General features: G+C 30.3%; 1 protein-coding gene across 4 annotated transcripts in view; it reads right to left on the reverse strand.

The window, feature by feature from the left end:
• The window catches only part of LOC107451072 (pyrethroid hydrolase Ces2e), a 52885-nt gene extending 32022 nt beyond the window's left edge, over positions 1–20863 (reverse strand). For 3 of the 4 annotated variants that reach the window (XM_071185092.1, XM_071185093.1, XM_071185091.1), the window contains exons 1-2: positions 20525–20861; positions 2365–2562 (exon numbers count right to left, since the gene is read on the reverse strand). In XM_071185092.1, the coding sequence (XP_071041193.1) occupies positions 2365–2562; positions 20525–20734 (408 nt within the window). In that variant the 5' untranslated portion in view covers positions 20735–20861. Of the gene's footprint in view, positions 1–2364; positions 2563–20524 lie in introns of all 4 variants that reach the window. The other variant, XM_071185094.1, reaches the window with a different exon arrangement.
• Positions 20864–25234: the final 4371 nt, after the last annotated feature.

Here is a 25234-nt window from a genome sequence, read left to right on the forward strand (position 1 = left end):
CGACCCCCGAAGAAGCGGTTGATGCATTCAAAACGCATGTTTTGGAGTTACCTCAATCGGACTGGAAAAAGTGCTTTGAAAATTGGTTCAAACGCATGCAAAAGTGTATTGATCATCATGGAGAATATTTTGAAAAACAATAAAACCAATTTCGATCCTACATATTTGTTTTTTCATTATTAGGCCAGAAATATAAATAGCAACCCTCGTACTTACCTTAAAATTAAAATCTAAATTTTAGTTTTTAAACGGAAAGTTATATTAAATCAAAATACAAGCACCCAATTTTTAAAAACACTGGTAATGCTCTGGGATTGGTCAAAAATATATAACTGCTTCCATACTAACTCTATGTAAAGAATTTTTCTTCCAGCAGCAAAGGTTTTGGAAGATTTTACACGGCAAAACTGCTGCCACAATTTGAAAGACGATGTTTGAAATTCTTGGAAATTGGGTTATTTTGACCCATACTAGATTTGAATCGACCAAAACGAGTGTAGAAAGTTAAAAGCTTCTTTCCTTTTTTAATAGCACGATAATTAAAAAAATCAATCTAATATAAACATTGCAATCCTATAGAATGATTTCAAAATTGCTGGCATTAAAACTGTAAAGAACTTATTAACTTCTTCACCTCATTTTGGTGGATCTGAATTTTTCATGGGTAAATATGGCACCAATTATAAGAAACTCAAAACATCTTCTTTGAAATTGTGCCAAGAGTTTTACCGTGTAAAATCTTCCAAAACAGTTTCTGCGCTAAATTTTTTTTTTTTTTTTTACACAGAGTTTATGCGGAAATGTTACCATCTATATATATATTTCTCTTACACGGTGACAAAAAAAAGCCTCATTACAACTCCCCGAATGGCAACGCTAGAAAATCGACCAATGATTGCCACTAAAAATGTCGCATGCCGAATCTAGCTGATTTGGCTCAACATATAGCGCTTTTAAAAACGGAAACTGAAATAACTAGAGAGAGCATTCTCACCAAACCGAAATTCACCCTATCAACTGCGGCAATCTCATACTATTAAGCTAGGCAGAAGTGAGTAGTCTTTGTCGATAGATCTCTATTTTAGTATTTTGTCGAAAGCGCTTTTTTGCACGAATTTATATATTACGAATTTATTTGACGATTTCTGATTTATATCGCGAATTCATTTGTTTTATTATTGTTATTAGTTATTCATTGAAAAATGAGTCTCAGTCGTGCTGTTACGCTTTAAGACTTCATACTATAGCACATTTCTAATAGGTTTAACGAATTACATGTCATTTATATGAATTCAAATTTATTTTAATGACTCAGTATTTACTTAAAAGATGTAATTTTTTTTAAAAAAAAAGTTGTTACATGGATTTGAATGATTGTCTTGAATTCTTAGAATTTTATGGATTTGCAATGTACCGAAGTTAGTAGCGAGTGAAGCGAGCTTGGTTTGCAAAGCAAACCATATAAGATTGCGTAGCAATTTTCGGGAGTTGGCGAGCGTTAGCGAGCAGGGGGAGCAGCCCACTAGTATTTATTACTGTCCAAATTAAAAGCTGTACATCCTATAGAATATTGCAGTCAATCCCATAGATTGATTTCAAAATTGCTGGTATTTATACTGAGACGAAGTTATTAACTTCCTCTACACATTTCGGTCGTTCTGAATACATTTTGGTCTTTTTGGTCTTCTGAATGTCATATTTTCCATGGATAAATATGATATCATTAAGTAGTTTAAAGCATCTTCTAACAAATTGTGCCATGAGTTTTACCGCATAAAATTTTCTAAAACAAGTGCTGCTAAAAAGAAAGATTGTTAACATAGAGTTGATATTGAAATGTTTCCATATTATTGTCCAACACAAAAGCTGTTTTTTCTATAGAATATAGCTGTAAATCTTATAGAAGGATTTCAAAATTGTTGATATTTAAACTGAAAAGAAGTTATTAACTTCTTCTCCTCTGTTTGGTCAATTCTGAATTTTCCTTGGATAAATAAGACATCATCTCTAAGAAGCTTAAAGCACGTTCTTTGAAATTGAGTCATGAGTTTTGCCGTATAAACTCTTCCAAAACATTTTAGGCTTAAAGAAAGGTTGCTTACATAAAGATAGCATGGAAGTGTTTCCATATTTTTGTCCAACCTCTGTAATACATAGTGATTACGAATGAATAATTAAATAGAGGAAATAAATAACACTGGATTAAGTTTAAACTACCTTTACGTTTAGGCGCACCTTCTATCCGTGGTAAATGTTGATATGTATTCAAAAAATTTATTTATTAAAAAAATTTTTACTACATAATTGTGCTATTCGTTTATTTGTATAAATAATAAATTTAAAAGAAAAATGCTGTATATATACCTTGAAAGGCACATAAATATTTAAATTGAGACAGTCTTCTCCTTGTTGATAATCCCACAATCCTAGTCTCCTTAGAACCTTTAGTCCGTTAGGTTCCATGACGATGTCCCAATGAGATCTATGCTTACTTTGAGAACACAACGGACCAAAGGAAGTTGCATTGAAAACTTCATCCCAGGGAGCTTTAGGAACAGGTGGCTGTGAAAAAAATGATAATCTTATTATTACTTCACTGAATTAAACAAAAAATAGAATATGTTTTGCACAGTTTGAATTGGCGACTTAAAGTTATATAAAATTTCGTTTTATTTCTTTCGCGCTTTTCGTCTTAGTAATTAAACATGAAGGAAGGAAGGGCAGCTAATTTCTTATATTTACCACGGTGAATATTTAAGGCTGGTGACACTACTATAAGAAAATCTGATGAATTCCTCTATCTACCAAAGTTACAGTTTACTAAAGTACTTCTAAAGAGAAATATCAGCAATTTTTTCTCTATTCTAGCTGAATAAATAAATAACATATTAATTCTTCGAATTAAATATTCTTTCTAATCGAGTTTGTCATAGCTGTTAAAGTCGCGCAGTTGTTGTTATTGATAACGACGTTAATTATAATTTAGCATACTTGTCACCGAAAATTTTTGAAAAATAAAACAGCATGTCTCGAAATTTAAATTATTTAGTAATAAAAGTACCGCTGATAATTGCGTCAACAACTATTTTGTTCATTACAAGAGTTACTACAAGCAATTTAAAGACAAAACTGAAATCTAACGAACCATAAAAAGAATAAAAGATATTTAGCCCATCGATCTCCTTTTGGGCGAGAAGAGTTATAACTCTTCCCGCCCTAAACCATCAAATCAAACATCAAACATGGTTATATTTTTCCTTTTCTAGCTGTTTTATTCGTTGGATCAAGATCAAAAAAATTAAATTATGTCAGACTCAAGTCAAGTATTACTTGACCGTGCCATTAAAAATATTGATGAAAGAGTAGTTTTGAAAATTATTACCTACTTTTTCGTTTAATTCCAGTTTTATTTTTCTTCTTGGTTTGAAAAAGTAAGAATTTTATTTTATTCCTTCTTTTTATATCAATCAAATCGAAATAAACACATAAAAGCCAGCTTCTATTTCCAAGAGAAGTTTTTCTTAATTTAAGAAATGATAGTAACTGTTACTCTTAAGTATTTCCCCTTTTAAACAATCAATTAAATTTTTCGAAGGCATACCCACCACGCTATACAAACAATTTAAATAAAAGTATAGGACCAGGTAAATCCGGAGATGCGAACTGCACCGGATTTGTCAAAATATTTTAAGTAACGGTAGAAAACAACGAGCTAAAATGTGAAAATTTTTGGTTAATTTTGTTAACTTTTTAAAAAGCTCATCGCTACTTGACTATAACAAAGTGGTGAACCACAATCGTTTCAATTATATAGAAATAGTGGAAAGTAAGAACCCTACATTAAAAGACTATCACTCGAAAATATTTATTCGTGGTCCCGTCTGGGCAAACGGTTGAGTAAACATACTAAATTTGCAAATATTTGACAAATTTTGATAGTTTTTGAAAAGGCTTAGATTGACATGTTTGAAGAATGGTAGAATGGTAGAAATCATATAAATCTCGGTGCGCTGCCGCGAAGCGGCATTAATCGATTCATCTGTAGTAATAAATCGATGATGAGGAGTAGTGAAGTGGAATGGAGATGGGGGGGGAGGAGGGGGTGCTTAGCACCAAAAATCGAGAGTGTATTTCGTGTGCTAGGGCAACATCATATCCCCAAGGAAAAAGGCAGTGATTGGGCTGAATTTAGTGTTGTCGTCAATTAATTCAATATATAGGAGTGAGTTAAAATTGCTGGTGGTACAGGTTTTTGCTTCATCGTAGAAATTTTTGTTTAAATTTTTTATATAGACGTTGATGTCATAATTTTTAAGATCCCTTTTTATACTATTATTGCTAATGCATTTAGGGGCGCCGACGAGTCTTCTTATAATCTTCCCTTCTGCCATAGAGAGTTTATTTTTTAAATGATCACTTAGAGTGTTAATGGCTGGGCAGGCATAAGTTAAAATTGGCCTAACTGCCATTAGATAGACAGTGCGCTTGCATTTTAAGTCTAAAGATGACTTCGAGTTTAATATAGAGTTGAGGGCCCAATAGGCACCATTCGCTTTTTTAATAATTTTATTTATGTGTTGTTTCCAACTTAAATTAGAGGTGATGGTGACTCCTAGATATTTTGCACCCCCTGTGGGTTTAATGATCTGCTTGTATAGGACTATATCAGGAATAGTTCTACCTTTCTTTTTACTATTGAAAATAATCATTTGGCACTTATCCGGGTGTAGATTTATCTTCCATTGTGAGCACCATTTTTCGATATTGTAGATCTTCTTTTGCATGTATTTGAAGGCTTGTAAATGACTCATAGATTTTGTGATAATTGCTGTATCGTCGGCATATAGGGCCGTGAATTCGTTTGGATTATCGTTATTTATAGGGAAGTCAGCTGTGTATAAGATGTATAGTAGTGGCCCGAGGATACTACCTTGGGTCACACCGGCTTGAAAGTTTTTATAAGCTGAGAACGAGCTGTCGATTTTAATTCTGAACTTTCTAGCAGTAAGGAAAGAGTTAATCAAAGTAATAAGGTCTAATGAAATATTCATTTTATGTAGTTTTACGATAAGTCCCTTATGCCATACTCGGTCGAAGGCCTTGGCAACGTCGAGCATAAGCATAAGGGCGGTTTCGTGTTTAAATTTAGCATTACTGATGTATTCGAGGATGTTTACAAGCTGCTTGGTAGTTGATAGGTGCTTCCTAAAGCCATATTGTTGGTTTGGGAGTAGGTGAATATAATCGTTGAGTCTTCGTTGGATAATTTTTTCAAAGATTTTTGATAACATAGGGCAGGGGTGGCGAACCTTTATACACCAACGTGCCATTTTCTCTAAAAAATTGCCTAATGAGGTCATAGACGTGCCGTCAAATAATTTTGGCTTCGTGATTATAGGGAAAATAATAATACTAAATACTATCAACTCAAAACTCTTTATTTACATTGAAAAAAAATACATTTTGTATGCACGTCTCAGTTATACATGTAATTTAACTTAAAGTAACATCAGTGTGACTTCTGTTGTTGCAGATTAGATGACCAATAACTTATATTATGTTGTAGGATGTTAGTTTAAGCAGGACTGTTTATTTTTTTTTTGCTAGTTATTTATTGTTAGCTTGTTTTTTACGGTTACTGTTCTTTTAGTATTAATTTTTAATTTTTTTACTATTAACTGTTCATTATTTTGTTTGTTTTTTGTGAATTTCAATTTAATTGTTACATATGCTTCATAGCGTAATAACATTTGTGTAATAACAATTCATAGTGTAACAACAATTGTGATCGGTGGAGTGCCCAAAATATTGTGTCGCGTGCCATTGGTTCGCGATCCCTGATTTAGAGCATGGATAGCCAACATTGTCACATTGTGGCACTCAGTGTTTTAACAGTGGAGCGCAAAAACTTATTAAGTAAAAGAATCGTCTTCTTGAGCTAAATCAAAATCCATAAAATTCCACTAAATACAGTAACACTGCATAGTTTAAAAATTTAATGTTCATTTGGCAAGATATATTTATTTAGTGTCAGGAGTGATGATTTTCAAAAAAGATGGAAAAATAAAAAATTAAAAGGCTGATTTTCAATTCTTTCACATTACCTTTTTTACTATCCCTAAGAGACTTTAAATGTTGCAAATCAGAAATCTAGATCGAAATTATTGACCTGGAGCACCATACTGCAGAGAAAAACAAATTTTAGGAACTTATTTTCAAAAACATAATAAAGAAATTAAAAAAGCAAATATAAATATACGCAAATATCGCTCAGGATTAACTTGAAGTATCTAATTTACCTAAAATACCTAATTTTGACGACTCTTTCAAGAACATATCTTAATATGGAAGACTTGGTAAAAAATAAATAAANATTATTCCGCATGGTAAGCTAAAACTTTAAATGCAAGTACGCTACATTAGAAACATGCATTCTGTTGAATTTCATGAATTTATCAATAAATCGTTTTAGAAAGCTTATTTCATGTAAAACGGGTCGTCAATCAACCCCTTAACTTGTCCGCTCGTGTTAATTCGAGTGCGCTAAACAGGCCAAACTGTACACACTCGCGATAATTCGAGAGGCTTTGTATTTTATGCTGCTATAATTTTTCACACTCGAATATAATCGAAAATTGAAAATAACGTGAAAGCTAAGAAAAAAAAAAGGTATCGTTTTATTGATATTCATTATTTACATAGGATTGTAAGCTATAATACTTATTTATTCAAGAATGAAATACACAGAGGCGCCAACTTGCTCCGGACAGCGAATAAATATTTTAAAGTGGTAGTTTATCAATTAAGATTCTTGATATAATAAATTTAATTTAGTAAATATTTATCCACCACTATTTCTAAATAATTCGTAGGCTTATATAATTCAACACTTAACAATAACATTACTTATGCTGCATACCTGCCAACTTTTAATCCCTTCCATTATTATTTTTCCCAGTGGTATTAAAATGGAATTAAAACTTCAATTTTAAGCAAACAAATACGTTGTATATGAGCAAACTTAAGTTGACAACCATGATAGTAACGCAAATTAATATATGTGCTTAACTTTTGTAAGAATAGTGGTGATCAAAATAATTTAAAAATTAAGTTTTTAAAAGAAAAAATAGTATATATTTACTACCACTTTAAATATGAAAACAAAATCTTCCGGAAAATCCGGAAGAGTTGGCAGGTATGCTGATGTCAGAAGGACCATTTAGGCCTCAGTACCCAGTTCAGTTCTACGACAACGAATGATTACTTATGTCATGCTATACCTTTTAAAAAGCAAGTAAAAATAGTTAAATATTTGCAAAATTTACTTCATAGTTATTAACCGTTTTTTTTTTTTTAATTACTTTTGCACGTCCGGAACAATTGGCATCTCTGAACATAGCCTTATTCCACGGAACAAAAGCGCATTATATCAAAATTGCGCATCAAAAGAAAAGAGAATGTTCTAAAGTGTGGTTTTTTTACTTAAAAAAGTGATTTTTTTTTTTGCCCGTTTTTTTTCTCAAGAAATCTGTGCGTTAAGGGGTTAATGTTTTAATCTGAAATCAAATTATAGTGCAATTTTTAGAACTTAATCGGTAGCTCATATAAAATATCAGATTATAGTCAAAGGATAAATGTTCTACCACTTTTTCACACAATGCCTATCAAGTCAAAACAAAATATTGCATCTTTGCAATAGTAGACTTAAATGGGTTAAATAATTTAAAATGGCAAATAAAAGGTGACTATTTAAATAAGTAATATCCATTCATAACACAGTAAGTCTTAATTATTAAAAAAAATGATGAATAAAAACATTCTAAATTAGCAATCAAAACGCAAATTAATGCTCCCAGAAATGCTTCGTTTTTTAATCTGCTAATTACCAAAAAATATTTTATCATATATCTATATATCAAAATGTAACATAGCTTTAACTAAATTCAAAATTTAGGGAAAAACTTAATAAATAACAAAAATATTCCATTTGCACTCTAGCCCCATGTCCACTCCGACCTATCACTAGCCTTTTAAAAACAACTAAATTATTCTGAAACCTCTTAAATTTATCTTGTGATTTTAGAAATTGGCCATTAAAAATGAATTCGAATAATATATGCGTGCTTGTGATTGATTAATTTGACGAAAGGTATCTATTATCTTAATGGAAACTAAACTAGAAAAAAAAAAGACGAAACGCATCAAATCACTGTACTTTAATTATTTTTTTTATCGTGTTTTTATTTTAATAATGAGGGCAGGTAGCCTTCAAAAATTTTTATTTTATCCAAGGTTAGAAGTGTGTCTTACAGATCCTATAAAATCTGGTTTTATATAACTGATTATGAGAGATATTAACCTTGAAAGAAAATGACCTTGCTTGAAATTCGTTACTTTTCCAGTAAATATTTTGATGATTACAGAATTTTTGATATCATAAGACAAATGTTAGTTTTTAATTTATATCATTATACAAGATCTTGTCATTTATACAAAATCTTGTCTTCAGGAATAACTTAAATTTATTTGCATTCTGTTGGAAACGTTATAGAATAATGTAAGATAGATCACATAATTCCATTAAGATAAGCAAAACTGCTGTTTTTTATGCTTTCACGCTAAGATTCTTTATTGTAGTAGAACTATAGCAGTTTGAATTTACTGTTTCTTTTTCATCAGAAATTATTTTAACTATGAATACACTTAATATTTTTAAAAAGAAATATTGTTAGGACTAGACTTTTAATTTTATGAAATCTAATTCATTACAATACAACTTTCATAAACAAGGCAATACTATAGATTTTGTCACCCCTTTAACTATAAAAAGAAAATTTTCTGGGAAATTGGGAGATTCCAAATTAATTTTTTTGATCTAAAATTTAAATTATTTGATTGGACTGTTCCAATTTTTTTGACCTAAAATTTAAATTATTTGATTGGACTATTCCAATTTTTTGACCTAAAATTTTAATTATTTGATTGGACTATTCCAATTTGTTTGACCTAAAATTTAAATTATTTGATAAGTAGCATTTTTTTCTTTGTCTTTTTAAGAATAATATAAAGATCATATTTATGTAACAAAATGTGTTGTACCTTTTGAGTACCAACTTTTAATTTGAAAACTGCATTATTAAGAATACACTATTTCCTGTTACCTGTTTTGCAGACGTGGTTAATATAACAGGTCAATCGGAAAGTTCTGTCAGCGATAATACTCTTCTCTTTTTTCCAGAAATGCAAACGTTTCTTTATTAAAAGAAAGTCGAAAGGTATTTATTCTTTAATTCAATGGTAATATTCTAGCTTAAAGAGACACAGCATATATGGAACAAAAACTTGTTTGTAAGATAGTTTTCTTGTAATTCAATTATTTAATTGTTAGCATTGATCTAGGATAAGCAAGCAAGACACCCTTATTTAACTCATTGGTTATAGATAAAGCGTGTATATAAAAAATATACAGTACCGCTCAAAAGTATCAGTACACCTAGAAACTTATAAGAAAATGGCAAAATTCAAAGTGTCATAACTTCTTTAAAAATGATCAAAAATGCTTCTGCTTTAGCTCATTTTGAAGCTTAAAATCTCTACTTTTATGTACTTTAATTGTTTTTAATTAATATATTTTGCAACTATGCACAATTACACTCTAAACAATCATAGAAAATTGTATTAATTTTTTGTGAAGTTTGACGCGATGTACGGGCACAAAGGGGTTAGATATTGTTAATTTTTATTATACCATTGAAAAATTTGGACTTTTAGCTTTCATTTAAAAAAAAATTCCAAAAAACATGTTTTTTGACGAAATTATTGTCAAATAAAAAAAAGAGGTTTTTTTTCAGAATTAAATGATTTTTCAGCAATTATAATGAATTTTAGTGTAATTATAATATGATATGAAATTTTTTTAATTAAAATAAATTAAAATTTAATATTTCTCGATAATATTATTTCATAATTTATTATAACAATTTTAACTTTTTTTTTGGAAAATATAATAATGAAATAAGAATCAACGTTTACAATTTAATATTTTGAAATTTATTTTTTCGCATTTTTCTCAGAAAATATCCTCCCCGCGCTTTTATAACTGCAGCACACACTCGAGGCATCCGATCAATCAGCTTTTTTAATGTTATCTTGTCTATTTTTCGCCACTGCTCTTGAAGGACTTTCCACATATGATGTATGCTGGTTAATGGATCGAAGACTGAAGGTAGGAGGACGAACCTAAATAGTTCCTGTGCGAAATTCATTATAATTGCTGAAAAATCATTAAATTCTGAAAAAAAAACCCTCTTTTTTTTATTTGACAATAACTTCGTCAAAAAGCATGTTTTTTTGGAATTTTTTTTTTTAAATGAAAGCTAAAGGTCCAAATTTTTCAATGGTATAATAAAAATTAACAATATCTAACCCCTTTATGCCCGTACATCACGTCAAACTTCACAAAAAATTAATATAATTTTCTATGATTGTTTAGAGTGTAATTGTACATAGTTGCAAAATATATTAATTAAAAATAATTAGAGTACATAAAAGTAGAGATTTTAAGCTTCAAAATGAGCTAAAGAAGCATTTTTGATCATTTTTAAAGAAGTTATGACACTTTGCATTTTCTTATTTTTTTATAAGTTTCTAGGTGTACTGATACTTTTGAGCGGTACTGTATAAGCCATTTAAATGACAGTGTTTTTCTTTATTCGTCTATTTTTTAAAACTATAAATACTTGTTTGTAAATCAATTATTTCATTGTTAGCATTGATCTTGAAAGAGCAAGCAAAACTCCCGTATTTAGCAATATTTGTTATCTATACATCACTTATATAAACTAAACAATTTATAAGTAATATATGAGCCATTTAAACGTCAGCGTTTTCTTTAACTAGTCTACTTTTTAAAACGATAACTACTTGTTTGTAATTCAATTAATTCGTTGTTAACACTGACCTTAGACAAGCAAGCAAGAAACCCATATTTAACAATGTTAGTTATATATAAACTGTTTATACAACAATGTTTTTTCAAAATTTGTTTATTTTTTTGAAACTATACACTTGTTTGCAATTCAATTATTTCATTGTAAGTATTGATCTTGGACAAGCAACCAAGACACCCGTATTTAACAATATTTTAAAAAAAATATATTAAATACTGTACTTGGTTTTGAACTCATGCAGAACTTGCACTTCTAACATTTTATTGGGATTAACCCTTTCGCGCCGACTGTCACAAATACGTGACAGCAAAAAACCGTATCAATCAGGGTAAGAAGATAAAACTGGTAATCAAAGTATTTCTTTAGCAGTTTATTTGTGGGCGGAGTTATAATTTTTTGATTTATTTAATTCACCATTACTTTGTTCAAAATAAAACTATTTAGTTATACTTTGAATTATCATTGATTATATATATGATTAAACTAACAATAATTAAAATAAAAGCAAAGTAAGTCTGTAAAGTTAGCAACGACTACATTTAAGTTACCATTTTTTATTTAATTGCAACTTGTTTCTGATTTTGTACGAATGCTTTTCTGAATCACCCGTCCCCAAGGGGTTAAGATTAATTTTAACTCATTTAGCTTACTACCAAAAATTAATTTGATTTTTAACTCGATTTTTTTGAGCGAAAGGGGGTGGGATATTTAAAATTTTACGTACTGAAATTAGCCATTAAACTTGTAATTCTTAAATTCTACGTTTATAATTACAAATATATTCGATAAGAAATTATCCAATGAACGAACTCCTAATGCTCAAGAGGAATAGCTATAAGTGTTGCATTCACTTCTTGATCCTACGCAAACCTTTTTTTCTAGCTACGTTTATCTAAACCAGCGATTTCCAAGTGGAATTCTGTGAAACCCTAGGCAAAGAAAGGGTCAAAGAATTAGAGCATTTTTAATCAGTTACTCTTTTCGAATCTGTCATTAAATTTATATCTATTTAATCCATTATTTATTTAATATTTCCATTATTTTTATGATATTATTTAATTAAAATGTTTGCGAAGAAAGATAAATAAAATTTAAAAAAATGAAAATTTTCTAATAACAATATATTAAATGAACAATGAAGAAGAATTTTCATTTTTTAAAAATTACATCAGTATTTCGTGATGTAATTTTTAAAATGTATGTTTCTCTGATGATCATCCTCGAAATTTTTCCCCCTCAATTTTTAGATTTTTATTTCAGCGAAAAAAATTACAGAACATTCATTAATGATGCATACTATTTATTACGATTCAGTTTATGCATACACAATGGTTATGCAATTATGATCTAGAACAGGGGTTTCCAACTTACATAAGGCCGGGGGCCACAATTAAAAACACAAATCAAATGCCGGGCCGCAACTTTATCAAAATTTTATATAGGTCTCTTTAATGTTTAAAGGAACATTAAATATTACAGTCAGGTTTTTATCAAGTTGTACAAAATAAAAGTATTGAACTACTAATTAAAATAAGTAGATTTTTAAAAATATTTAATTGCATGTTAAAAAATTCGGGCTACAATAACTTTAATGTGCACCCATGTGTTAAACAATTAATGTGCAACAGATATCTAGTTGTTAAGATATAAAACTTTAAAAAGGTTGGTATTAAAACTAACATAGTAGCACACAAAATGTTCAATGACAAAATTGAGGTTTGTCTGCTGCAACCACCATAGAACTGATATTTACATTTAAAATTTACAAGTGTGCAAATGTTTTCGTCCAAAATGAGTGTTTTCAAAAAGTTAAATCGGAGAAGTTCTTTGAGAAAATTTCTGATACGCACATGCTAAATTATATTCACAAAATACAAAAAAAAAAATTAAATAAAAAAAGAGCAACATACACGACCATTTTTGTATTTGAATAAATATATTTTCTTGGATGCAAAACCTGAGAAATAAATTTTTTTGCACCGTTGGTACGTTAAATTTCACAGAAATGATAAAATTAGGCTTTTATTAACGAGAAAAGTATTTCAAACCCATATAGATTTTTTACGAAAACTGTCAGCAAAAAAATGATAGTTCGCGGACCACAAAAAAAGACTTCGCGGGGCGGATGCGGCCCTCGAGCCGCCAGTTGGAAACCACTGATCTAGAATATATGCCGTGCCATACCTGCGAATTCAACTTCTTGAGACATATAACCCAATTTTAAGACTATTGATAAAAACCATACGATACAAAAAAAAATCGAACTTCGTTAAATATTTTCGAAATAATTAATAAAATTTCCATGGAGTCCGGAAGGAGAATGGTTAAATGTAATTAAAATTGTGTATTTGCTGCAAAAAAAAGCCCAGCTTTAATCCGCTGATTTTAAAAAACATAATAAATTAAAAAGAGTATACTGCAATTTTAAGGAACAACATGGCTGCCAATTGCTTCACCAAAACCTTTTATATATTTTTTCTGGCTCTCTAAGTACAAGTAAATATATATCTAAGTATTTTTTAATTATTAAAAAACAGTCTAATAGTTACTAAAAGAAATCTGTTAGTTTAACGGAATTATATTTGTACTGAAATACAAACTCCAAAAAAAGTAGCTTGAAAATTTAAAAAAAAAAAAAACCGTTATCAATTATTGATTTTTTAAATAAAAAATTTCGATGATGAGTAACTGTTTCTCTTAGATATAAATAACTACAAATAAGTGCAAATTCAAAAAATTATCGTTCGGCAGTATACCGTGTTTGGAAGATTTTACATTTATCGCAGAAAAAGAGAGTGGTGTTTCATGCTGTATTTAATTACCACAAACTATCAAAAATGCTAAATATAATATTTTCCACTTTTTTTAAACCTAAATTAATACAAAATAATGAAAAAGGTAATAAAAATGCGTTTAATAAAAATTAAAGTATTAAGCGATACAGAGTTACGTCACAATCGGGACTCTATGGCCGGTCAGCGGATCTAGAGCGGAAACAAAACGAACTTAAATTTCCCTAACCTTAAACTGAAATAAAAGAATTATAAACGAACTATATGGAGTAGTAGAACCCCGATTATCTGACAACCTATGAACTGAAGGTATGCCGGTAAATCGAAATGGTCGGATAATCGGAGGATTTTTCCAAGTCGATTTTTTAATCGTATAAACGTTAAACAGCGATTGAAATTTTTCAAAATAATTAGCGATTACAATAAGATCTAAAAAACACTTACTTGTGCCTTATTTTTCAAAATAATGATACAATATCATTAATCATCATGAAATAAAATGAAAAACTGTCTATACGTTTTTCTTTAAGAATGGGTTCGTTCCCCGACACGGAGCTTTTGGAGCCCGCTTCATTTATCTCCAACTTTTGAGAAATTTATCATTTGACCGTTAACGGTTGTTAATCGTTTAAATCCACAAAATCACAATTACAGACAGGGATATTTTTATACTATGTTAGAGCTTAAGTGCATGGAATATTAATAGGATTTAATATACACACTTAAATAATACTTTAGGCTGCAGTGGTAAAAATTATTTTAAATTAAATTAATTAAGTCAATAATTGAATAGAAACATAAATTTTAGACCACTTTAGATGTATAAAAATTAGGAGTTGGCTGATATGAAATCGTTGCAGGCTATTAAGTTTACTTACTTCCTTATCATGAGCACATTTTTAATACAATGTATTTAATTCTTTATAACAAACATTGTTCATTTTAATTATCACCATACTTTTTTCTTATTATTTTGTTCTACTTTTACTGTTATTATACTATCACTTAACACGTTCACGCCGGGAAAAGTGAAAATACTGGTAGAAGAAGTATTTCAATATTAGATGATATTCGGGAGGAGTTAATCTATTCTCAACAATAACAATTCACTGTAAGGAAATTTATCACGGCGAAGAAGCAATTCAATATAAAAATTGCATCCGTTAAAAACAATTGGTAGTTATGGATTTTTATTATTCCCGGAAAAAAACTAAAAACTAAAATTTATTGTTCAAATAAATACTTTACGTGTAAATACTTTACGGTTGCGTTAAGTTTTTATACTTTACGATCGTATTAAGTTTATATATAATTGCCACACTGGTCACTTCTGTTGAACGAACATTCTCTGATAGAGTATGAAGGGAAAACAAATATCTGAACGAAAAAAACAATTACAATTTATTAAATGTGTTGAATTTTATGCAACTCAAACACCTACCGACATGAGTGATTAGACTAAACTAAACTGAACTCAGTGGCGCGACAGCCCTAGAGGGCCAAGGCCTACTGTGCCCATCTCAGTTTTCTTGACATTGGGCTCTGGCAGGACCAGATGGTCAGCCGAACGCGGAACCCCCAGTGTTTAGTTCCCAAGCATGCTTGGTACTCATATATCGACCCACTAAAGGGATGATATGCTGACTTGAGTGATTAGAATTGTTTAAAAATATTTAAGGCCGGTATGGTTGATTGGTGTAGTTGATGAGAGAACAAACGTCTGGAACAATAAAAATAGGTTTTGATGGCTGAAAGATGGCTGCTAATTATGTAAATATGTCATTTGGTTATACACCAAGACTTTTTTGCATGTTTGTATTCACCTTGTAATTGTTATAAAAAAAATAATGAAAAAAGAGAGAGAGAGAGAGAGACCCTTACCGTAAAATTTCTTGTTTAGCAATTAAAAAGTTTTTTTGTCTAAATAAATGATGCACGCTCAGTTAAAAAAGTAAATCATTCCTGTAACAGCCCATTGTAGGACAGGGGAGTAATGATGATTAGAGCCATCACCTCCTACATCAAGAAGCCTCCACACGGTCTTTTATAAGTAGTCCGCGCAGACTGTTTAAAAAGTGAACCATTTGCATACCCTCCAACTTATGAAGATTTTGAAAATAATTTTTTCTAGTGGTAGCGAACCAGAGTAGAAATTTTTAAAGCAAATGGATCTCTCATAAAACTTTTATCAGAACTTAAGAATCTAGCCATATGGCCTGCACTTTTATAAGTAATAGTGGACAAGTTACGCTAAAATTATTTTTTTTCAAATATTAAGACATTAATTTTGCTACCGTCTGAAAAGAAGATTTCTGAAACTACGGAAATTCCGTAGCAGTTGGAGGGTATGCATTTGTGCGCATGAACCCAAAACCTTTTGTAAAAGTAATTGAGAGAAATTTATCTTATATATTTGAGAACTAAATCTGTAGTAGTTGACAAGTGAATAAGGCAAACCAATAATATTCATAAATAAAATAAATTTTTAGTCATATATTTGCTACCACTTTCTTATTTTAACTATATTCTGTATTAAATGACTCGTTCGGTAAATGGATATCCTTCACAATGGTCTGATCGGACTACCTATAAAACACCGTGTGGAGGCTTTCAGTTATAGGAGGCGTTGTTGGAGCTCCACAAATGATCCTGGTAATTGCGCACTAGCCACATTTACTTCCCGGAGAAGCTGGAACCCATCGCTATGAAGCTGAGTAGATTCCAAGCATGTTAAACTAACTTAATGATTATTTTTTAAATTTAAAAATAAAAGTCAGCTTGTGCATTCTCATTGCACAGAAAAATCATATTGCATGATCAAGTTTTCTCACAAAAAAGATCAAATTTTCTTTGGTGGTGATCAGAATTTTTTTTAAAAAAATATATAAAATAATCTTTTACCTGTGAAATATTCCTTTATTCCTAACTTTTTCTCTCTATGACCATCCGATAGATACTCGTCATTCAGGTATCAGTAGAGCAGATTTGTTGGCTACTCTTTCAGGGGAACCATATTATGTGGGCCAACGTTACTACTACAGTAAGGAAAATAATACAGAGAATGAATGAACATTCATGCCCCGTCCGGGAATCGAACTTAGGTCCAATCTAATGTGAGCTCAGCTACCTGACCACTGCATGACCCGGTCGGCTTTATCTTTAACTTAAAGGTATTTATTTATCTGTAATATTTATTTCTGATCCTAAGGGTTAAAACTAAAAGAGCGGAGTTTCTTAATTATAAAATAATTCCGTAATATTACTCTTTTTACACTATAGCAAAATAATGTTTTAGGTGAAAAGTATTTAACAAGTTTTTTGCTAACCAAAAATTAAATGGGAATTTGAAAATTATAAGTAATTGTAGGTGAGGGTGCAATGGTAACCGAGCAAATTGATTCATCGCTTTTTCTTCTTCTTTCAAATACAATAGAATCGAGAAACATGCACACATTGTGGGAATTTTAAATTACTACTTTTCTTATTTCGATGCAACAACCCGTTTATAGTTAAAAAACAGAAGGAAAAAAATTGATTGAATCAATGATGGGGATCCCAAAGCCAGCGCATAAAATAATATTAAAAAATTGTAACTTGAGTACTAAAGGGTTAAAATAAAAACTTATAATTAACTTCATTTCAATTTAATGTTAATTTCTTACCTCTTAATTGACCGATGCTTTGTACTGTGCGTTTGTGTAAAGTTGAACAGTAATGCGAAAAAAAGAGAAAAAGAAAAGGGGGAAAAATCATTCTGAATAACTTTTGATCGTGGATCTTCTCGTACTAGGATTTAATCTTGATGGTTCGAGGGAGTGACCTCTCAATTATGCTAATTATTAAATGCAGACGATAGTTTAAGTTAAAAATTGGACACAATAATGTTCTTTCTCTGAATAAAAATACCATTTTCCCCCGGCAGATTTGGATTTCTGACCCTGAAACTATATTTAATTTTATAACCGTCGTTGAACAGCCAACCTAATTGTGGGTTTATGGCTACCAATGTTCTACTCTGTAACCTTGTAATTTTGAACCCCATTCAGAAGACAAGGGAACTCCTGGATCAAGTATTGGGAGAAATTTGCTTTCGCGGAAGATTTTTGATGGAACTATGCCCGCATTTTCGTTACACGGGGAGGGAAACTACAAAAACCTCCCACGGTTAACCTGATGGCAAGGGCAGTCTAACCCATTATTCGTCTTCCACTGAGGATATATCACATACTGTGGTCGGTGAGTGCAGTGTGCGGAATTCGAATCAATCAGCCACTGCCGAGATTCGAACCCTGTTCACCTCATTGGGAGGCGAGTGCTCTATCCCTTGAGTCATTACGGCTCACCTTCAAACTATAGTAGATATATGATCCTAAAGGTTAGGTCAAGAGAGCGGACCAAAGTTTGGACCCTTAATGTTAATTTTACTTTTAACGTATTTCGATATATTTCGAGGATCTTTTTAAAAGGATAGAAAATTTTGTGAACCCAGTTATGAAAATAGCTAGCCCAATATTAACTCCAGTTTTAAAAATTATAAACTTTTAATTAAAATGATTTTTAAAAATTATTTATTGCTATTTTATTTCAAAACAGTCGAACACACTTTGAATAGGAAAGAATACCCATTTTTATATCATCTTTAAAGAAAGTAATTTCGTGTGTCAACATACAAAATTTGACGAAATCGGCTGAATAGTTCATAAAAAATTAAATTTTTATTAAGTCGTATATTAAAAATTAAATTTCTAACAACTATTCGATTAATTTTGTTCTAATTTTATGCTGTGAAACATAAAATAGCATTCTTTTGAAATGACGTAAAAACTTGTATACCTCAGGTTATTATTAAATAAAATAATAAAAAATATTGAACAATTATTAAAAATTCTTTTTTGCTTATAACAATCCCAAGATATAGCAAAATATGGAATTAGAAAATTTAACATTAAGGGGTCTAAGCTTTGGACTACTCTCCTAGCGAAACTAATTTGACGGCATTTCCCAGATTGCGGTAATAGCCTATATTTTGAGGGGCAAAAATTTAAATTTGTCATCTGACTGTGAAAAGCAAGTTTACTTCAGAGAAAGTAAGTTTTTGTGCCTGATTTCGTAACTTAAAAAATCACATTCACTAATTAAGTAGCATATTTGAGATAATCCCTTCGAACCCCTAAGATTTAGGTCTAGTACGTGAAAATCTGATCATTAGATCAAAAGTTATAAAAAGTGATTTTCCCCCCCTTCTTTTTTGCTCATTGTTAGATTAAGGTTTCAATTAAACAGATATTTAAAGATCTTATTCACATTTACATGGATTAATACACATTTTAAGATCTTATTCATAAATATGGATTTATAGAAACAGAGAATAACATAAATATCGAATATTTATCAGTTCGTGAAAACAATTCGCAATTGTATGATTGCAGATTTAAATACACATTATATTGCATATATATCTGGGTAGATAAGCACATTTTGTTTTCGGAAGAAAGAAAAAAAAAGGAACTATTGTATTATTGTATCAACTAATTGTGTTACTATTTTTTTAAAATAGAGAATTTCTTTAAAATATCAGGTAAAAAACAATGATCAGTGAGTCATATTAAAAATAAAATAGTGTTAAAACTGTGATATCGTTGTTTATTTTTAGTAAAAAAATCTACAAAGGTGTGTTAAGTATCTAAATGATTTTATTTACTTCAAAAACCAATAGCTGCCATGTTTAATAAACAAATGTTTTAATTTTAAACAGAACTTTTATCAAATGTTCAAATTACATCCAAAGTGTTAAATAAGACAAGTTAGTATTACTAATTTTGCTACATTTCATTAAAACACTAATTCATATTTATTAGAATGAAAAGTTAACTCTAATGACCAATAGCTGCTGTGTTTAATGAACAAATATTTTAATATTATCGTAGCATTTTTATCCAATTTTTTAGTCATATCCAAAATGTTAAAAAAATATCATTATTAATTTTGTTACCATTCAACGCATCACAACAATAATTTATATTTCTTAGACTAAAAAGTAAACTCTGATAACCAATAGCTGCTATGTTTAATAAGCAAATGTTTTAATTTTATCGCAGCACTTTTATCAAATGTTTGAATTATATATAAAGTGTTAGAAAAGTTATCATTATTAATTTTGTTACCATTCAACGTATTATCAAAAGACTAATTCATATTTATTGGACTAAAAAGTAAACTCTAATAGCCAATAGCTGCTATGTTTAAAAAATAAATGTTTTAATTTTTCCACAGCACTTTTATCAAATATTTAAATTAAATCAAAAGTGTTAAACCAATTAGCGCTAGTAGTTTTGTCACCATTCAACACATCTCCACAAGACTAATTCATATTTATTAGACTAAAAAGTAAACTCTGATAATCAATAGCTGCTATGTTTAATAAACAAATGTTATAATTTTACCGCATCACTTTTATCAAATATTTAAAATATCAAAAGTGTGAAAGAAGTTAGCGTTATTAATTTTGAACCATTCAACACATCACCTCAAGACTAATTCATATTTTTTACACTAAAAAGTAAATATTAAAGTACACAATTTTACAAACAATGAATTTTTTTTAAACATTAAAGTTGGCTGCTTTGTAATTTTTAAAACAAAATGAAAGTCAAAACTGAAGTATTTTATTAACTTTAAACGTGAATTTGAATATCATCTTTTAATTTTTTAATAAAACATTTTGACCACGTTTATAAATCATTTTTTTTTTAAAAAATTTATGCAAGTTTATTGACCTCCTACCTTGAATCTCAGAGGACCAACAGGCGGTTCGGCAAAAGGAATACCCAGGAACGCAGCAACTTCTAAGCCGTTCGTTAATTTCAAAATTTTCCCCCTGATCTGACCATTAGCAGTCCTGACAACCGGATAATTGTCATCGTCCTGTCCCATCACTAAATAAGGTAAACATAGAAGAGTCATATGACTGCACAGTATCAAAAACAACATCATCTTTGAAGGATTCTCGCCGTGTCTGCCTCTGATGAAGGATCAGATGTTGTTTAAAAAGATCTGAAAACTGGAGAGAGAAGAATTTAGCTGGAGCAGGTGGTTGCTAAGATACCGTCGCCTGGGGTCCTTGTTTAATCGATTAGAAGCTGTTTGGGGGGTGGTACTGGGGAGAGAAAGGGGTGAAAGTGAAAAATCTCGGACCATTGTAGTCCCCGACCTGTCAAATAAAAACGTGATCTTTGTTGAATGGAATCAAACAAAAAATCTGATTAAGTTTTAATTTGGGATATTAATTTAATCCTTTAGTGGGCCATTTATTTCTAGTAAAGGTAAATTAAAGAATTTTTGGAATTGAAATTTATGTAAGAATAGTAATTGATATAAGAAAAGAAAAACTCATTCAGCTTATAAAAAATGTACTTAAATTTTAATGCCATTTTTTTTTGGTGTCAAGTATATTTACCACGATCTATTACGAACTTAATGACTTTTATTTTTCTTTATTTATGAAATTAATTTTATGAATGCTACTAACTTCAGAAGGAATTATGCATTTTATAATTTGTATACGTTTTCTTGTACTAAAAAATGGTTGCCAATTTTATTCAAATACACTTCAAGAAAGTTGAAGTTATTACCAAATGAAAACCTAAATTAAAAGTGTTAGAAAAATTAACATGGACTTTAAAAATTGGTCGTAAGTATTTTTACCACTGCCTTAGAAAGGGATAAGCCATCCTGTAGGCGCTACCTGGTACGGCAGAAGAGAAAAAAATTTTCTCAGTATAAATATTTATATTTTAACGTTTATTTCTTAATTTTAAAAATATTATTTTAAGTTTAATCTATCATGAATCAATAATTCTAATATATATCTATATATGCAGGATATTTCAGTTTGGCTATATAGCTTATTTGATGCGAAAGTAACTAAATTATTAAAAAATTCTTAATACTTTAATGTAAGCTTATTGCACAAATGCCAACTGCTCTTGACGCGCCAAAATAATTTAAAAAAACGGTGAATAACTACAAACTAAATTTTGCAAATATTTGACTATTTTTGCTTGGGTGTAGCATTAGCATGACGTATCATTTTACATTTTAAACAACCTCGTGAAATATTAGTCACCATTTTTTAAATTTTTCCAGACTGTGATCACCCTGTTAATCGACCGTTTTTTTTCAAATCTTTTTTTAATGACCGTACAAATGTCAGCCATATTTAACTCATCGCGCATTTAAAAAAAACTTCTTTTTTTCAAAAAATAAAGGAACCCAAATTCATGATGAATAAGATAAGGCTCAGGTGCCCACCTAAATCGCACTACTAGGATTAGGACTGTTAATATTAGTTTAACCTCTTAACGATTGGTTAATTTCCAAGAAAACGGTCATAAAATACCTATTTTTTTTATCTCTGTATTAGTGCTGACATCTAGTTTAAAATAAACTAACTATCTACAATTACCTTAAAAATATCCTGGTACTGTCATCTAGTGTGTAAAATGAGAAATAAAAAGTTTTCCAGGCAAAAGAAATGAATTAGTTTTATTCTTATTGGCGCGTTACTATTGAACACTCCAGCCCGGAAGTATCACGGGAGCGAGAAACAGAGGGCGAAACCTCACACCGTCATTTTCACGGGAGCGAGAAGCAGCTTTTTTAAGTACTCGGAGTGCAAAGGGTTAAGAAGAATTTAATATTGGTTTGCAATGCGTCATTTTTACGAAGATATACTTTCCTCATAAAATAATCAGAGTTCATACTAACCTGGAAAAAATTAAAATGTGGTAGAAATATTAATACAAATTCTTTTATATTCTTATGTTTGTAGCTTCTAGAATATTTTATTTTCTCTAAGTAAATATATATTTATCCGACGGTGACGGATATGAAATTTAAATTAATATTTGAATTTGAATATTTAGTAGGGGCTGTGAATTTTAGGATTTCATATTTAATAATTACTTCAGAACGATTTTGTGCACCACTGCGTACACACAACTTGAAGATTATATAAAACTTATTAATAGAGGTGAAGAATTCTGAAATGCGGGCAAACGTAAACAATTAAAGCCTACTTTTGATTTGTTTTTGGCTACCGGTTTCAATACTATTGGAAACTAGACCAGGTTCATACGCATTTTGAAAAAATTAAAAAGTGGTCGTAATATGAATTTCCTTATATTAATTAATAATATAAAGGGGGTGCCAACTGCTCCACTTTCGGCCAAAATTTTAATAAATTAATAAGTAAATGAAGTAAATAATAATTTGAGTAATAATAAATGAAGTAAATAATAATTTAAAGGAAAAAAAATTATTTACCAGATTATTTTATTTTCTATAAGTAAATATATATATATACAGAGGTCTGAAGGTGTTAAATGTGAACTTATATTTCGATAGTGAAAGCTAATACAGTCGAAACTCGATCCATCGTTCAGGTATTTTTCGCTTCCCCGGATGTATCGTATTATTTTAACGGTCGAACCACAAAAGCTATTCTTATGGATGCGTTTTTTTTTGGCCACCAAGGATAGGAGTCTAGGATTAGTCTTTGTAGGCCAAGGTGTTTTCAATATAAATTCAAACAACGATATCGAGCTTTTGACCGGAAGTGGAACTTCCGGATAGGAAGTATACAACTGCTTACTACAGCTTATTCTGCGAGATGATATTTTCAAAGAGATAATTTTGTTTTAATGAAAATAATAAATTATCTGATTTCTGAGCTCAAATCTGATGTATTTCATGATATTAATTAATTCTGGTGAGTTTGAAGTGAAAATTTGTTTCAATTATTTAGGTTAAAAAATGTGACATGGTTGCTAAATTTAGAAAGAACTCGCTTTTTTGATAGTTCTGATTTGGCTTGGCCTCTTTTTACTCGTTTATTACTGTTTGTTCTTGGTGCAAGCCGTGCACCATCATACGTTAGTGTTAGCATGTTGTTAGAGCAGCGAGATTAAGTTCATTTTATAAATTATCATTTAGGTTTAAAGTTCGAAGATAGTATATTGTTTACAAGGTAAGAAATGCTCTTGAAATGGCTGGTCTTCAAATGACTATTCTTATAAAGATTCATCTTTTAAACACAAATTTACAAATCAGATTTTTAAAAAAACTTACTCAAGAGAGTCTCAAAAAACAGTGATCAAGTTGTGAGCCAAATGGCTTTAAAACACACCGAAAACAGTAACCCGGAAGTCTAGACAGTCAAGAGCTTACAGCGCTCCCTCGTGTAAAAACACCATCACTAATGTTAATAAAACCCGTTTATTAAACCGTATTTGAAAGTTGATTCCCAAGTTTATCGTTGAGAAATCAAAGAATATAACATCAATAATTTAATAATTTTTCAAAAATATTAAATTTAATTCATTTTGAGAGATAAAAATAATAGCTCCTGATGCATCACATGCGTAGGAACCTAAGGGTGCGCGGTAACGGTCCTCGTTAAACTGTTCTACCGTAAAGTGCTCGACTTCGCACGCAGGTCTTCGGGCTACCAAAGCAGGGGAGCCATCATCTCTGCAGAGGATTAAAACTGCGATGGCAGGTCTTCGGATCATCCTCAGCGATGTTTTCCGGCCATCGCCAATAGCCCATTGTGCAGGCAGCTCTAGTGCAACATAAATAAAGTACCTAGCTATTAATGAAAAATAAAATAAGGATTTGTCAGAGTTTGAGGAAAACTTCATGGCATCAGTTAATGAAAATATTGAAACTTGTGATGTTGTCGGTTCAAGAAATGATTGCAAAGGCTGAGAAGGTTGATGCATTGATGAAGATAGGGAACTTAACTACCAGTATAAAGATTTGCGGGAGCTTTTGATACAATGAGGATAAATACTCGAATGAATTCACACGAACTTACAAAAAATTAGCAGCAATCTGTTAAGCAGGCATTTATTATTTGCGCTAAATGCATTTATCAATCCTTCTTTTGTACCTAAATGTTCAGCTACAGGTGGAGTAGAGCAGAACTCTCTACCTATGGCAACACTTCAAATGCTTTCACCATTAGCGTGTGGAGAGTCATAGAAGAAGGAAGTACGTTAGTTTCTGTTTGATTTTTAAATATATTAAAATCTTTTAAGTTAGGAAACGATATGGAACTGAAAACTATATTAAACATAGTTCTAAAATAAAGCATCATGGAAATTTAAAAAATTATTTTTAGCAATCAATCAATTAAATACGAAACATATTAAGAAAAGGAAAAATGTAGTAAATTCCTATACAACTGAAAAGAAGAGGAGAGGGAAGGAATGGCCAAAGCCATGGAACCAATCATAATTAAAAAACTATCACTTAAAAAAATTTATCCGCTGTCCGGAACAAGTTGGCATCTCTGTTGCTCTCCCTACATTTTCAAGTCCTATTTTGTAGTAGTAGTGAGTAAAAACCCTATAAAAAGAATTTACTATACCAAGAATCATAATTAAAAGACAATCACTCAAAAAAATTTATCCGTTGTCCGGAACAAGTTGG

The sequence above is a fragment of the Parasteatoda tepidariorum genome, chromosome 9 (genome assembly GCF_043381705.1).
Source record: "Parasteatoda tepidariorum isolate YZ-2023 chromosome 9, CAS_Ptep_4.0, whole genome shotgun sequence".
Classification (NCBI taxonomy): Eukaryota; Metazoa; Arthropoda; class Arachnida; order Araneae; family Theridiidae; genus Parasteatoda; species Parasteatoda tepidariorum.